Below are 15,278 nucleotides of genomic sequence, written 5' to 3'. Positions count from 1 at the left end.
TCCAGGAGAGCTTTTGTCTTGATTAAAGTCACTGGTATATAGGAGTAAATCGCAGGGAGCTGAGAACAGTGCACAGAATTCCACTCCCATGCCCCAGACTCAGCTCACTTCAGCATCGTGTTTGCTGCTTCCACGGACGGCTTCCTGTGGAAACGCGTGTTCCGCATGGGCATCTGCGGACTCTCCCGGGCATCTGCGGACTCTCCCGGGCATCCGCGGACTCTCCCAGGCTTCCGCGGGCTCTCCCTGGGCATCTGCCTGCTCCCTGGCGCAGTCCTGTTCCCAAGCTCCTCGGTGCTCAGAGCTTTGAGGGTCCTGTCCACCTGTGTATCACTAGCATCCCTGGCTGTTGCTGGTTATTCTTAATGCTATTAAGAAATTCTCAACACAAAATTACCTGAATATGCTTTAGTTTTTAAAATTCAGTATATTTCATATAGCATTTAAGAAAAAAGAGGCAGGTGTCATATATAATAATCAGATTTTGTTGATATGATGTAGTTTTGTCACTGAAGTTGGAAGTGACTTAACATTTCCATCGACAACTATTTATTGCCCCCCAAATCCAGCAGTTTCTGGCTCTCTAAGGATTCTGGAGACACATTCGGGATGTTGCAGGGACCATCTACTGTTTCTCAGCCTGGAGGTGGTGCCCAGAGCTCACCTGTCACCCCAAGGATGGTGACAGCCCAGGGAAGGCCGTGGAAGTGAGACAGGTGCCCACCAGTCCCCACCCCCCACCCTGCGTGATGTAGCAACAGCAGGAGCCGAGGCCAGCAGGGTTCCCTGCACCTGGGCTGTTCTGAGCTCTCGACACTCATGACGCCCCAGCTCACTTGTAAGTCACAAAGTTCCGGGAGGAGATGGCTGGTGCAGGAACTCCAGTGACTCCAAGTGACTCGGGCGGCCCATGTCCTGATGGAGTTCGTTTGTGGCCACGTGGGTGTGGTTGGCCTGTGTGCACACCAGCAGTTTTGCGCCTTTGCCCTTGCAAAAACAACACAGACTTGGCCTGATCTAAGGAGACGGTGCCCTGGGTTCCCGGTGCTCAGTGGCCCAGCACGTGACCTGGGCATAGCTCACCAGAAGCTCCACTCTCAATCCGTGCACTCCGCACTCTTTCTGAGAACAGCTCAGACATGCCGCTCCGCTGGCCTGGGTGGCCCCAGACTGAGGGGCAGCTGTAAGTCAGACAGAACCCAAATGTCTGTCCCCAGCGCTGGGCTGGGCTGAGAGGTGTGGATACGGAGCACTGAGCAGTTTGCTGCTCCCACCGGGGGCTAAATTCAGGCATGAAACCACCGAGGTGCTCACAAGAGCCCAGAGGAAAACTGCCCCTTGGCTTTGCCACCCCTATAGCTTGTAGATTTATTGTAGCCGTAAGAACAGATGCAGACCCGGCCTGTGTGTTCCTCACTCATTTTCCCTGATGATAACATGTTGCACTACGATGTAAGGTAACCACCAGTATTGACTCAGACACAGTCCGGATCCAGAACGTTCTGTGACCCCCAGCCGGCCCTCTGCAGCCACACCACTTTCTGCTATTCCCCACCCTAAACTAACCCCCGACAAGCCCAGATCTGGTCTCCGTCTTTACAGTCTTGTCATTTTTATGATGTGACCACACAGAAGGTAACTCTGGGGATTTCCACTCAGTGTGATCCTCTGAGGTCCCTCTGGGTCACCCGCGTCAGCAGTCCCGCCCTTCTTGCTGCCCAGCAGCATCCCACAGGTGGGTGGAACACGGTTCACTCACGCCTCCCCTCGAAGCGTCTAGCTCATTTCCAGTGTGGGCTGCTATGAGCACCGTGTACAAGGTTTTGTTTCAACCTAAGTTTTCATCTCTCTTCCCAGGAGTGCAAATGCTAGGTCATATGGTAGTTGTGTGTGGTTTTTTTAAGGAGCTGCTAGACTGTTTTCCAGAATGACTGCAGCGTTTTACATCCCCACCAGCAGCGTGGGAGCGATCCCGGGTTCCAGGATCCTCCGGGTGTGGGTGTTGTCTTAGCCATTGTGATAAGCGTGCGGCGCTGTCTCACTGGGCTCACTTCGTGTTTTCTGATGGTTGAGGACGTGTCTTTCCCTGAGCTGTGTCCATCTCTGTGCTTCTCTGTGTACTTTCAAACTGGGTAGTTATGTCTTTCACTGCTGAGCTGTGATGGTTCTTTACGTATTCTGTGTTCATTTCTTTGTCAGATCCGTGGTTTACAGGTGTCTTTCCCCAGACTGGGGCTTGTCATCCTCCAACAGGATCTTTCTCAGAGCAAGAATTTTAATTTTGGTGAAGTCTGGTTTGTCAGTTTTCCCTTTTCTGGCCTGTATTTTTGGTGTCAAGTCTTAAAAACTCCCTGCCTTATGCAAGATTCTGAAGATTTGCTCTATATTTTTTTCTAAATGTTTTAGAGTTTTACATTTTGCATCTGTGGTCCGTTTTGCTTTGAATTGTATTTGAACTGTGAGTTGTAAGTGAAGGCTCATCTCCCTCTGCCTGTGGAGGGCACTGTGTGTGGGAGGCTCCCTTCCCTCCCTTTGCTTTTGCACCTTGTTACCATCCCGGCACATGGTGTGGGTATGGCTGGGGTCTGTGTCCAACCGTGCTGTGTCCCTCTGCCCTTTCATAGCACCCCACAGTGTAGCTATGCTGTATAATAACCCCCCAAGATCGGAGAGACCCATTTTGTCTCCGTTTCAAAATTGTTTTAGCTCTTCTAGTTCCTTTGCATTTCTATATAAATGTTAAGATAACCTTTATTTCTACCAAAGAAAAATCTTGCTAGGATTTAGATAGAAATTTCATTACACCTGTCTACCAATTTGGGGAGAACTGACATTCTTTACCATATGGAGACTTCCAACAAATTAACATAGTCAGTTTTGCCATTTATTTAGAACTTCTCTGATTTCTTTTTTTAAATTCAGATTAATATGAGGGTACAAACAATTAGGTGAGGTAAGCCATATACCCTTACATTGTGCCCATTAGGTGGGAGTTCGCCTATCCCCCATCCTTTCCCCTACCCCCAATTTGAATTGAATTGAGTTTTTCTCCTGTGTGGGCATGTATTAGTTCATCTACTGTCTTCATATTAGTACTGAGTACACTGGATACTTGCTTTTCCATTCTTGTGATACTTTACTAAGAAGAATGTGTTCCAGCTCCGTTCAGGTTAATACAAAAGATGTAACGTCTCCATCTTTTTTCTGTCTGAGTAGTTATACATATAGCACATTAGTCAATCCATTCCTGGGTTGATGGGCATTTAGGTTGTTTCCACAACTTGGTGATTATAAATTGAGCCGACATCCTTGCTTTGTCACAATCTCAGGCAGAAAGCAACCAGCCTTTAATCACTAAGTACCGTCAGCCCTCTGTATTGGTCGGTTCTACGTCTATAGGTTCAACTAACCATGGATTGAAACAATACAATAAAACCTCACATTTTTTTAAAGTGCAGTGTAACAACTATTTACATAGCATTTACACTGCGTTAGATATTAGACATAATCTAAAGATGACTGGGCTCCCAGTATAGAATCAGCCTGCCTTCCTAGTACAAACCTCACTTAATCTTGATGTGTAATCATTTTTACATATCACTGAGCCGCATTTGCTGATACTTTGTGAGTGATTTCTGTGTCTGTATTCATGACGGGAATGTTCGTCTGTAGTCTGCACTGTTTGCTTTGTCTGGATTTGGTATCAGGATAGTACTAACTTCATGAGACGAATTAGGACATGTTCCCTCCTCTTCTGTTTTCTGAAAGACAGTATTTAGAATTGTGTTAATCCTTTAAATGTTGGGTAGAATTCTCCAGTGGCACCATCTGGCCTAGAAATTTCTCTTTGGGACTTTTTAAAATTACAAATTGAATTTCCTTAATAGTAGGGGCATTCAGGTGGTCTGTTCTCAGGGACGAGTTATGCTGCTCCATGCTTGTCTGGGGGTCGGCTCACTGTACCTCACGTCCCTCGATGTGTGTGGAGTGCTCGTAGCCTTCCCTCATGGCCCGTTCGAGGTCTGGTTGGTCTTATCCGACATTTCTAGATGAGCAGCTGTGTGGGCCGAGGACTCTCTGCATTGCTCCTCTGTCTTCTAGTTCACCGACGTCTGCTCCGCCTTGCGGTTCTGTGGGTCCTTCATTCCTTCTGCGGTTCTGTGGGTCCGTTTTTCTCTTCCTTTTCCGGGCTCCTAAGGCAGGATCTCTGAGTGTGGAGTTGGGAATTGTCATCTCCTGGCACAAGCACTTGGTGCTGGCAGTTTCCTTACCAGCATTGTTGCTGGGTCTCACGCTGCATTTCGATGTGTTTTCATTTTCTTTGAGTTCAGTGCCTTCTGAAATGTCTCTTGAGACTTCCTCTTTGACACACGACTCACTCAGAAGTCTGCTGTTTGATTGCCACATGTTGGAAGATTTTCCTGCTTTCCTTCTGTTGTTGATTTCTAATGCAGTTCTCTTACAGTAAGTCAGAAAATGCACTCCGTGTGGTTTCACTTCTTTTCCCTTTGTGGGCTTTTCCCTACAGCCCAGGCTGCTGTCTGTGCTGGTGCCTGCTCTGTAAGCACCTACTGCCGTGTAGCGAGGGGTCTGTGCAGGGGGTGGGCTGGTGCGTTCCTGGGTTTCTCTCTACCCCTAAGATCATTAACTCTTATGGAATATGTTACTTTCTCCAAAAATTTCATAAGTGATCTAAAACCCTGGTGAGGTCACCAAAGAGGCCTATGCAACCTTATGGTGATCTAATCGATGGGGGTCACTTTCTTCCCTGGTAGGTGTGGGGGCCTTGGGCCAGCCAGCACCTCGGCCTGTGGTTCTGTGAAAGTTTCCTGGTTGACATTTTTGTTATAATTTTAGATACGATGAAACGTTATTTTTCTTCTTATCAAATCACTGAATGATAAAGTCAGAGGGAACCTTAGGTCATCTGGTCTACCCTCTTATTTGACAGGTGAATCCAGGAGGTGTTGAGAGGTTAATTTAAATCAATTTGTTTTGAAACGTCTTTTCTTTTTATGAAACTAATACATGTACATGTTCATTATAGAAAAGGCATAAGATAAAGAGAAAAAAATTAAAAAATATAATTTAGACATAATCTTATAACCAAAAGATAACCACTAGTATTATTTTGAAGTGGACCCTCCAATAGGTTTTCAAAAATGAGATGACTTTGTGTGACTGTTTTAAAATCTTATCTACCAAACCTCCATTCAATGGACATGCGTGTCATACTTTTCATTGCGCAATGACATTGTGATGAGCTTCTTTTGTGCACACTCATGATTATTTCCTAGAAGTGGGACACTGGGTCAGAAGTTATGAACATTTTTAGCTTTTGAGCCCCCCTGACCAGTTGGATTTTTTGTTTCGGCAGATTTGGGTTTGTTTTTATTTATTTTGTGTAGGCTAAGCCTGGTGTGGGCTCTCAGTGTTTCCAGCATGAGCTAATGGCTGTTACCAGGAAGAGCTGTCCCTTCCCAAGAGCAGGAAGTGCAGGCGAAATGGTGCTGCTGGCGCCCACACCTTCCCATGAGGGTCCCACATTGGACCTGGCTGGGAAACAGGGAAACAGCCAGGGTACACTCAGCCCTGGTGGACCTTGTAAAACCAGCCGCCCAGCCCAGTTTTACAGACCTGGCAACAAAGGGACAAAGTAACTTGACCTGGCCAGCGTGAGAACACCATGCTTTGCACTTAAACTCACTCTGTCACGGTAATTGCCCCCATAAAATAGACCCAGGCACTAAGAGAAAGTTTCCCATGTTTAGAGACCCAGTCCTGCCTACTTTTTATAGCTGATGCCGAGGACAGACCACAGGCCCTGGACATTCTGCTGAGCAGCCACTAAGGGACCCTAGGGCTGTGAGCCAGAGCAGCCAGGAGGGAAAGCGTTTGGAGGTGGGAGGCCCCGGTTGCTGACCAGGAGATCCAAACGTCCCTGCAGCAGCTCTAGGCCCCGTGTGCAGCCCAGGTGCCCCACACATCCTTCCTCTGGTCTCTCCCGTCTGTGTCCCATCTGTCTCCCTCCTCGGTTTGCAGAGAGAGAAGAGCTGATCCAGAGTGTGCTGGCCCAGGTGGCAGAGCAGTTCTCAAGGTACAGACTCCTAAACATGTTCTACGCAGGGTACTGGCTTTCTGTGAACGCAGGCCCTTGGCCCTGCAGCTGGCTGGCTGCGGCTCGGACTTGTCTCCCAACTGGAGAAACCGCCTCCGGAATGGAACCCTTCTGTGGCTTCTGTACCTGAGCCAGCTTGAATGGGGTCCAGGAGAGGAAAAGCCTCGCCTCATACCAAAGACCATGTTGAGGAGGCGCTTTGACAATTAGAATTTCCTCAGCTGGCTCTCCTGGGTCTAGGAGAATAATCCTCCAGAGCTGAAAGCACTTTACAAATGCGCAGAGAAATAAAAATAGGGGAAAGGGCAGATGAATGCTGTTATTTAAAAAGCCCCTGCAGTGTTTAAACTGAATGGGTTGGAGCCTGGGGCGCAGATGAGGGCCCCTTTGGGTGTCTGTGCCCCTGGGGCAGGGTGTGGGGGCTGGGCTATTCCACTCCAGGAGCAGAGATGTTGCCACTCATCCTCCCTGGAGACCTGTGTCCACTACCCGGGTCTGAGGAAATGAATACGCCTGCTGGCATACAGCAATGAGTCTCTGTTCTAGGGAACAATCCTGTGACATTGCAATGCCTGCAAAGCCACTGCGGTGTCTTGGCACCCAGCCCCTCTGCAACCCACCTCTAGGCCTCACCCCTGGCAGGGATTCAATCAGTATTTGCCCAGCAGTGTTGGCCTTGGGAACTGCGAGGGTTCTGTTTCCTCTCACTCTTGTTTTCATTCCTAGAGCTTTTAAAATCAACGAACTGAAAGCTGAAGTTGCCAACCACTTGGCGGTGCTGGAGAAGAGAGTGGAATGTGAGTTGCTTCTGTTTCCTGTCTCCTCCTCTGCCCTTTAACCTCTAGTCAAAGGAACCCGTGGAACAGGGAGTTGAAGCTCTTGGTGAAATGCTTATAACTCACCTCTGGTGTTAACAAAGGCAGACCAGTCACTGGCTGAGCATTTTCTTTCTATTTTGAAAGTAACACCCCACCTGGCCTAAGGCAGCCCTTCGGTACAGAGAGCACAAAATGTAGAGCCGAGGCCTTGGCCCCTCTCAGAGCCCCTGCCGAGTGTCCTGTCTAGGTGTCCCTGCACACTGACCTCGCTCTGGCCACACGGGTTTTCAGAATGTGTCCACCAAGTCACTCTCCCTGGGTTGCCATTCACTGCAGAAGAAAAGCAAAAAAACTAGTGAGCAAAGGACAGTCAATCCAGGCCTAATTCAGTGACCAAAAAGCTCAGATTCTGGGAGGAAAACAGCTTCAAGTCACCCCTTCTTGTGTCCTAATCCTCAACATGAGGGTCGGGCCTGAATCCCATGTACCTCACAGTCCTGCCTTCGCCCACATGGAGAACTCCACCATGCCTCGGCACCTGTGGCTCAAGCGGCTAAGGCGCCAGCCACATACACCTGAGCTGGCAGGTTCAAATCCAGCCTGGTCCCGCCAAACAGTGACAACTACAACCAAAAAATAGCCAGGCATTGTGGCCGGCGCCTATGGTCCCAGCTACTTGGGAGGCAGAGGCAGGAGAATCGCTTGAGCCCAGGAGTTGGAGGTTGCTGTGAGCTGTGATGTCATGGCACTCTACCCAGGGTGACAGCTTGAGGCTTTGTCTCAAAAAAAAATTGGAGAACTCTGTCAATGTCACCGCAAAGGTTAATGATTAATGGGCACCATGTTTATTAACTTAGAAGCTAAGTAAACAAAATCCAAACAGGAAGCCATTAAGGGCTTCAGAATTGCCTCTATACATATATACATATACTGCCTGATTAAGGCTCCCAGAATCACCTCTACACGTATATACATATACATATATATTGGCTTATTGGTATTTGTTACAGTGGACTGGATGTCACCTTTCATAGCTTGTGTTTCTTGTAATCTCTTCAAGAAAAAAAATTCTGGATCATGCGAACTTGACTGATCTAGACAAGGAGAACAATGATCTTCGTAGCCTGTGCCCACCTGTGCTTAGAGTCTGAGGGGTGGGCGAGGGGGCTGGAAGGAGGACCTTGTGTCCTGCCATTCTGCCATCGTCCAGGCAGGGCTTGCAGCGTAAGGCCCCCTGGACTGGCCTGCTCTTCCCTCTGGGATGGGCTGGAGGAGATTGGGATGGGTCAGTGAGGCAGACTGTAGAATCTTCCCAAAGGCAGCCTGGTGTCCCAGAAGAGCCAGGCAGGGAGGAGTCCTGGGACGCTGCCACCTCCCCTCCGGGGTTCCCTTCCTGCTCTGTTGTTCCGTGCATGCTGTTCGTCTCTTCCACTGATTAATCCACAACTTTTGCTGACTTGTTACTCCCAATTTCCTTGGCCAACGGTCTAGTCATAAACTTAATTGCCATAAATGCTGGTGCTCTGGAATTCAGACTAGTGATAGTGTGCTGTGTTGCCCGAGGGGCTTAATTGTAACATCACCCCAGTAAATGGCCGGGGAAGCTGATCTCAGTAAGCCCCTGGACCAGTACAGACATCATACACCCACCAAAAGCCATGAGCCGGGTTCGCACAGGGCCTTATGGTGAAAAATGAAAAAAGTGTAAGTTTGTGCTAACTCATTCAGCAGCAAAATGATCTGAACTCACAGGAAGCCCTTGGTGTGAGGAACAAGCATTCTCTGCTGGGAGGATAAAGCTTGTGAGCTAGGAGCCTAGCACTAACTGGGGAAGGCCTGTGACATGTAGAGGAGTGAAAATGGCAAGTCGGAAAACAAAACAAACGCATGATCCCAATTTAAAAATCAGGAATTAGGTCCATGTACACATAGACAGATAGGACGCGTGGGTGGGTAGACAGGAGGACTGAACCAGGTGGGTGTTCAGAGTGCGCAGGGGTGAAGAAACACCTCAAAGCGCACGCACCAATATACGTGCTACCAAATAAATTATTGTCCGGGCCCAGAGGATAGGCCCTAGATAAATTTCAAACTATTTTTCTTTGAGGTGCTGTGTATTTCCTACATTCCCTGCAATGATCATAGGGTATTTCATATTCAGAAAGTGATATTTAAAGCACAGTAAACATCACCATGAACCGGAGGGGCAGGCACAGCTCCCTGTGTGGACTCTATACTGCACACCTGCCTCTTCCCAGACCTGTTCACTTTCAGAATTTGCTGCCTTTCACATGTCACCAAGATTGAGCTCCTTCTTGCAACCTGTGTTGAATTGACCCCTTGCTCCTATGAGTGTCCTAGTGGCAAGTCTGCAGGCCCGCGGGGGTCTCTCCTGCCTGGACACGGCCCGGGATGCCCTGGGAGGAGGCACTGGGCTTCCCAGTCTATCTGCAGAACTGAGCAGTGTCTTTGGTGCCTCTTCTCAGAAGACAGCCTGTGACATTCATCAGGGGCCTGTGATGCAGACAGCACTGAGACCCCAGCCCCAGAGGAAGGTGTGGGCTTTTAGAGGTTGAAGAAAAATGTTCCAGACTTTGGGCTCCCTGCAGTTCCTCCCCTGCAGCTCCTCTAGACTCAGCCATCAGGACTGGCCCCAGCCACTTGCACTTCAGGCCCTGGGTATTGGTCCCCACATGGAGAAGAGGGGCAGAGAAAGGTTTCTTGGCATAGAACCAAGTCAGCACAACAAGATCCAAATATCAGACCCTCCAGATTTCTTGTCACTTTGGGCAGAAAGCAGCAACATCCCTGAGAAGCCAGGGCCCTGCTTGTCTCTGGCCCTGGAAATGCCTCAAAAACCCACCCAGGAGGCTGACCCAGCCAGGCTGCCCGGGAGAACTGCTCTGGGAGGAGTCCCTTCCCTTCTGCCCTTGCCCTCGGGAGCTGAGCACTTCCTCCTGGGCAGTAGGGAATTGCTAGAAACCAGCCAAGTCACTGAGTTGCTTTGTTTTTCCTTTAGAAAACACTCACATATTATTTTTAGGATTATTCAAAACTAAGTTTGATGAAAAAGGGAGTACAGTGATGCTGTGGGTAGTATCTTTGTGGGTAAAAACTGAGGTGTGATTACAAAGTAACCAAGCTCATCCTTTTTTTTTTTTCTTATGAACCAATTCTGGTCTAAAAGCCTTTGCACAGTCGCCCGCCTCATGACAGCATTTCTGGGCTGAGAAGTCTGCCAAGAACAAGTGTCTGGAGTTTAGCTCTCGCAGGGAGGCACGAGCTCCAGTTCATTTTTAGTGAAAAATAGTGCTAACTGCTGAGGCAGCTGCACCTTCCACCTTGGCAGTGGGCGCCAGAAGTGTGATTAGCCCGGTTCTTACCTTTTCCTGTTTATTTCCCCTCTGTTTTGAGTCAACAGTTTCTCCTGGTTAACTGCTCTAGGGGGAACCTTAAAATGGAAAGCTTTTATCTTAATGAGATCTTAATCCTTGCTGAGAAAGCTGTGCCTCCATGCATTTTAATGCACTGGGGCCACATTTCCACCCTTTCCTTTTCTTTCCTGAATAAAAGACTTGTTTGTCCTCAGCTGGTGCTTAGGGGTCTGGAAGTGGGTGCGGGAGATGAGATTGGGGGCGGGGTGAGAGTGGGGAGGGGGCCTCTGCAAACCACACAGATGGATGCAGTGGTTCCCTTGTGGCCACAGGACACACCTGGGGCAGCAGGGTCAGTAAGGGCTGAGCTGGGAAGGGAGGAGGGGGCAGGAGGGAACACCACCCGGAGATTGGGTATCCCTAGCTGCCAGTCTGGTGAGCCCCTCTGTGTTTACCCCTGGTAACCCCCCCGACATCTTTGTCCCCAGTGGAAGGACTAAAAGTGGTGGAGATTGAGAAATGCAAGAGTGATATTAAGAAGATGAGGGAGGAGCTGGCAGCCCGGAGCAGCAGGTAGGGCCTGTGCTGGGGGCTGGGGGCACATGGGGGAGCCCATAGGTACTGGGCCTACTGGGGCACTGCACTGAAGTCTGGGGGCCCCTCTGCTTGGGACCTTCATTTTAGTGAAGCAGCTTCTTACAGTGGAAGAGCATCCATGGCTTGGGGCGGCCAGAAGCCATCGTCACACAAAGGGGAGCCATCTTCCTGCAGATCCGAGGAGCAGTGGTGCTTAATCCAGCCTGAGAGAAGAAGACAACAAATTTTAAAGAAAGAGCAATAAGAGGATAAAGGCATTTGGGGATGGGCCTCCTGGTGCACAAGGGCCCCTGCTCCCTGTGCGACGTCCCCTGAGCCGTCAGGGGTGCAGTCCTGCGAGGGCTCCCACCCTGTGGACACGGAACTCACACGCCCTTTGGACACGGCTCCCTTTCCTCCTGGGGCCAGTAAGCCATGATTCATGAGAAAAATGGCCCCAGGCTTTGTTACACCACCTCAAGTCCAACAGGACCCTTTACTGAAAACAAGGTCATGACAAATATATCCGAACCACAATCAAATTGGAGGTGGAAACACATAGCAATGACAAGGACGACGAGGACAACGCAACGCTGACGGACGCAGCACGCACGCTGGCAGTGACGATGACGGACGCAGCACGCACACTGACGGCAACACTAACGTATGCAACACGCACGCTGGCAGAGACGATAACAGACGCAGCACGCACACTGGCGGCAACACTAACGTATGCAACACGCACGCTGGCAGAGACGATGACCTACGCAGCACGCACACTGGCGGCAACGCTGATGGACGCAGCACGCACGCTGGCAGTGACGATGACGCAGCACGCACACTGGCGGCAACACTAACGTATGCAACACGCACGCTAGCAGAGACGATGACCGACGCAGCACGCACACTGGCGGCAACACTGACGGACGCAGCACGCACGCTGGCAGTGACGATGACGGACGCAGCACACACGCTGGCCTTGACGATGACGGACGCAGCACGCACACTGGAGGTGGCGATGACAGACGCAGCACACACGCTGGCCTTGACGATGACGGATGCAGCACGTACACTGGCAGCGTCCCTGACAGGCGCAGCCCACACGCTGGCGGCGACGCTGACGGGCGCAGCACGCACGCTGCCGGCACACAGGGCCTGCTCGCACTTCCTGATGCGTCTTCATGCCACGGCAGCCTGCGTAGGGCCCCAGGGCTGTGACGTGGCCCACCACCCCCAGAACACCAAGCTTCTGTAAGAGCTGCGGAAGTTACTGCCGGGCGTCGGTGGGTTTAATGGGACTCATGTACCGAAGAGGCCGCCGGGAGGAAGGCCGAGCGGAGTCCCCCAGCCTGTCCCGGGGCCTGCGGCACGTTCTGCATGCTTCCTTGTAGGTTCACAGGATAGAGACTTCTATCCTGTTTGATTTGGGGGAAGTTGTGGCCAAGAAGTTTGTGATCATGGAAAATTGTCAGTGAGCCATGAATCTTTGTCATCCCCTCTGGGGGAGGCTCTTTAAGGAATAAGAGCCAAAGGCCCTCTTCAGTGACTTCAGGAACAAGCTCTGGAGCTGCACGGGGCAGCCATGCAGCTGGGCCACCTCGCCGGGACCAGCCACTGCATCCCCCAAACATGGCATCACCCTCGGCCTTGGCTTCTACACGGCTAGGCTCGGCCGTCTGACTGTCCCTGTGCCCAGCTGCCACATTCTAGACCATCCTGCCTCAGACTAGCTACCATGTCTGGGTATTACTATGCTTGGGGGAGGCCAGGGTGCCACCTGGCATGGCTCCCCTCAGCCCAGAGCCAGGCAAGGGCAGGTTGCCTGGGGTGGGGACTGTGGGTACAGCGGGCTCTTGACTGAGCCTGAAACTAGACTCCCTGAGCAGATCTCCGGGCATCTGCTGGTTATTCTGTGCAGTGAGCAGAAGAAGCCACCACCCAGAGGATGGGTCTCAAGCTGCACCCTGCTGCGGGGGGGCGCCTTCACGCCTCTCTGGGCAGCTCTTCACCCCCCAGTGTGTCTGCCTAGCACTTGTGGGGACAGGCTGATGGTGTCTAAGGGACCCTCATCAACTCTCCTGGAACCCCCTGGAACCCTTTCCCAGGGTGGCTGTAACAAAGTACGTGGACCAGGGAGCTAAGAACAGTAGAAATGTATTCCCTTCGTTCTGGAGGCTGGAGAGATCCAGAGATCTGGGTCTCTCCAAGATCTGGGTGTGGGTGGGCTCTGCCACCTCTGAAGCCTCTAGGGAGGGTCCTTTCGAGTTGCCCCTTTAGCTTGTGGTGGTGGCAGGCAGCAGTCCTCCAGGCCTTCATCTTCATTTGGTGGCTTCCTGGGTGTCTGTCTCTGAGTCCACATTCCCCACTTTACAAGGACACTAGACGCACTGGAGTAGGAGGCCACCTTGACCGCACCTTGATCCATCACATCTGCAACTGCCCTATCCACATAAGGTCATGTTCGCGGCACCAGGTTTATAACTGCCACATAAGACTTTCAGGAGGACATAATTGAATAATTCAGCTGTGACACAGGGAGGGAGCCACCTGCCAGGCATATCCCAGGCAAACTTGGTCTCGGGGTGCATGGCTGCTCGCGGTATGTTCGCCCACACTTCCCCCAGAAGTACGTTTTTAGAGCTCACAGCGCCCGTGAGAAGATAAGGAGATTTTCCAGTCCCCATCAGGCTTCTAGAGGCAACATTCTCAGCAGACAGCTCTGGCAGCAACCCGAGAGACAGATAAACGGAATCAGGAACTCTTCAGTCGAAGTGGAAGGGGGTAAACGTCACAGGCCTTGCCTCCAGGGCTCTGGTCTGATCTACAGCAATATCACCCACCCCAGGCCTCCTTCCTTCCCTTTCCTTATACAGGAAGAACTCAGAATGGAGACAAAGCAAGCTCTTTGCATTGCCCTTCTGTCTTGGTGGGTGGTGGGGTTCTGTTCTAATCATAGGCGAGTGCCTTATAGTGATCTGATGCCCCTGGGACTAGGCTTGTTAAAATGTGACTGCGTCTGCACTGCAGGGAGGGAAGTCACACCTCCGAGATGTCAGCCCAACCATGCGCTCCAGTGGGGTCCAGCCCAGCCCTTGCCACACAGCTAATGTGGGCCTGTAACACGGCCTGCATTGGTCCCCACGGGGCACACCCTACACTGGGCCCCGGAGCCCAGGGTCTGGAGGGACCAGCACCCACCAGCACCACATGCTTGGGCCCAGCAGCACCCCAGGCAGGCAGCCCTATCCTGAGCAGAGAGGCCCAGCTCTGCTGGGCCCATGGTTATGGCTCTGCTCGGCCCATGGTTAGGGCAGGGCAGGACTCCGAGTGTGGGAGGCACCCTTTCTCACAGGCTGGCAGGGCTGCAGGAATATGGGGTGGTAACTGAGGGCCCCAGGGCTCTGGAATCTCTGCTTTCATCCACACAAACGGCCTTGACCACTGGGCTGAGCTCCCAGAGAGGGGAGGAGGGGACCCCAGAAAGTGAAAGCAAAAATAAGCTCCACACAGAACAATAACACAGGCTCCGGGCCAGCTGCTCTGTGGGCTGAGGATGCTTGTTCCCGTGGCAACAGGGCGCAGGAGAGGGGCTGCAGGCCAGGAGGGTCAGCAGGCCCCCGCACACCTGTCTCTGCTCCCAGCGCTGGGATTTACTGGGAAACCGCTGGATTCCAACAGTCAACCCTCCTTGCTGGGTGAAGACTCTCAGGGCCCTCCAGGGGAGGCAGAGGGCTGGCAGAGGCAACATGTGTGCAAGTGTTTACACAGGAGGCAGAGGAGAGATAATCATCACGGCCTCGGTTCTGTTTCCTTAGCTGCGCAATGTCCGTCACTGCTGAGAAATGTTTAAATGGGATTTGTCGTTTACAGGGGGACAATGGAAATTGTCTGATTGGTGCATTTTATTGGCTGAGTTTGTTGTTATTTTGCCAAATCTGAGTTAGAATTCTCCTCTACCCTTCAAACTGTAGCACTTTGGAGTCCCGGGAAGGAACAGCAAAGGGCTGGAGTCCCTGGAAGGAACAGCAAAGGGCTTTCTTTATGTAGCAGTTTCACGAGGAAAGGGAGAGCAGCAGGCCAAGAAAACAATGCTGAAGGCTTTTTTTTGAAAAGGAGACAGATTTATGATTCTAAGTTGGAAAATAGTGTAGGCTTCTTGTAAAACTTCCAGACTATACTGCTAGTGGGGAGGAGGTGGTCAGTCATCAGCGACAGCCGCGATTTAAGTCTGGACACAATCCTGCCAGATGTTTTTTCTGTATATAGATTAACTAGTTTTGAAAAACAACTAAGAAATACTGTTTTGTGATCTTTTCTTCACTGACAATGCAGTGAACAATAAATAGATTGAATTGGAATCAGCATGCATTCGTAGACTCTTCTAGAAGACCA

The 15,278-nt window shown here is 51.0% G+C and overlaps 1 protein-coding gene across 5 annotated transcripts in view; it reads left to right on the top strand.

The window, feature by feature from the left end:
* PDE9A (phosphodiesterase 9A) overlaps positions 1 to 15,278 on the top strand; it is a 105,877-nt gene that overhangs the window by 68,925 nt on the left and 21,674 nt on the right. For all 5 annotated transcript variants that reach the window (XM_053564389.1, XM_053564390.1, XM_053564388.1 and 2 more), the window contains exons 5-7: positions 6,043 to 6,097; positions 6,845 to 6,915; positions 10,799 to 10,883. In XM_053564389.1, the coding sequence (XP_053420364.1) occupies positions 6,043 to 6,097; positions 6,845 to 6,915; positions 10,799 to 10,883 (211 nt within the window). The remainder of the gene's footprint in view (positions 1 to 6,042; positions 6,098 to 6,844; positions 6,916 to 10,798; positions 10,884 to 15,278) is intronic.

This window comes from Nycticebus coucang, chromosome 16 (genome assembly GCF_027406575.1).
Source record: "Nycticebus coucang isolate mNycCou1 chromosome 16, mNycCou1.pri, whole genome shotgun sequence".
Lineage (NCBI taxonomy): Eukaryota > Metazoa > Chordata > Mammalia > Primates > Lorisidae > Nycticebus > Nycticebus coucang.
This window is presented reverse-complemented; position numbering and strand designations above follow the sequence as displayed.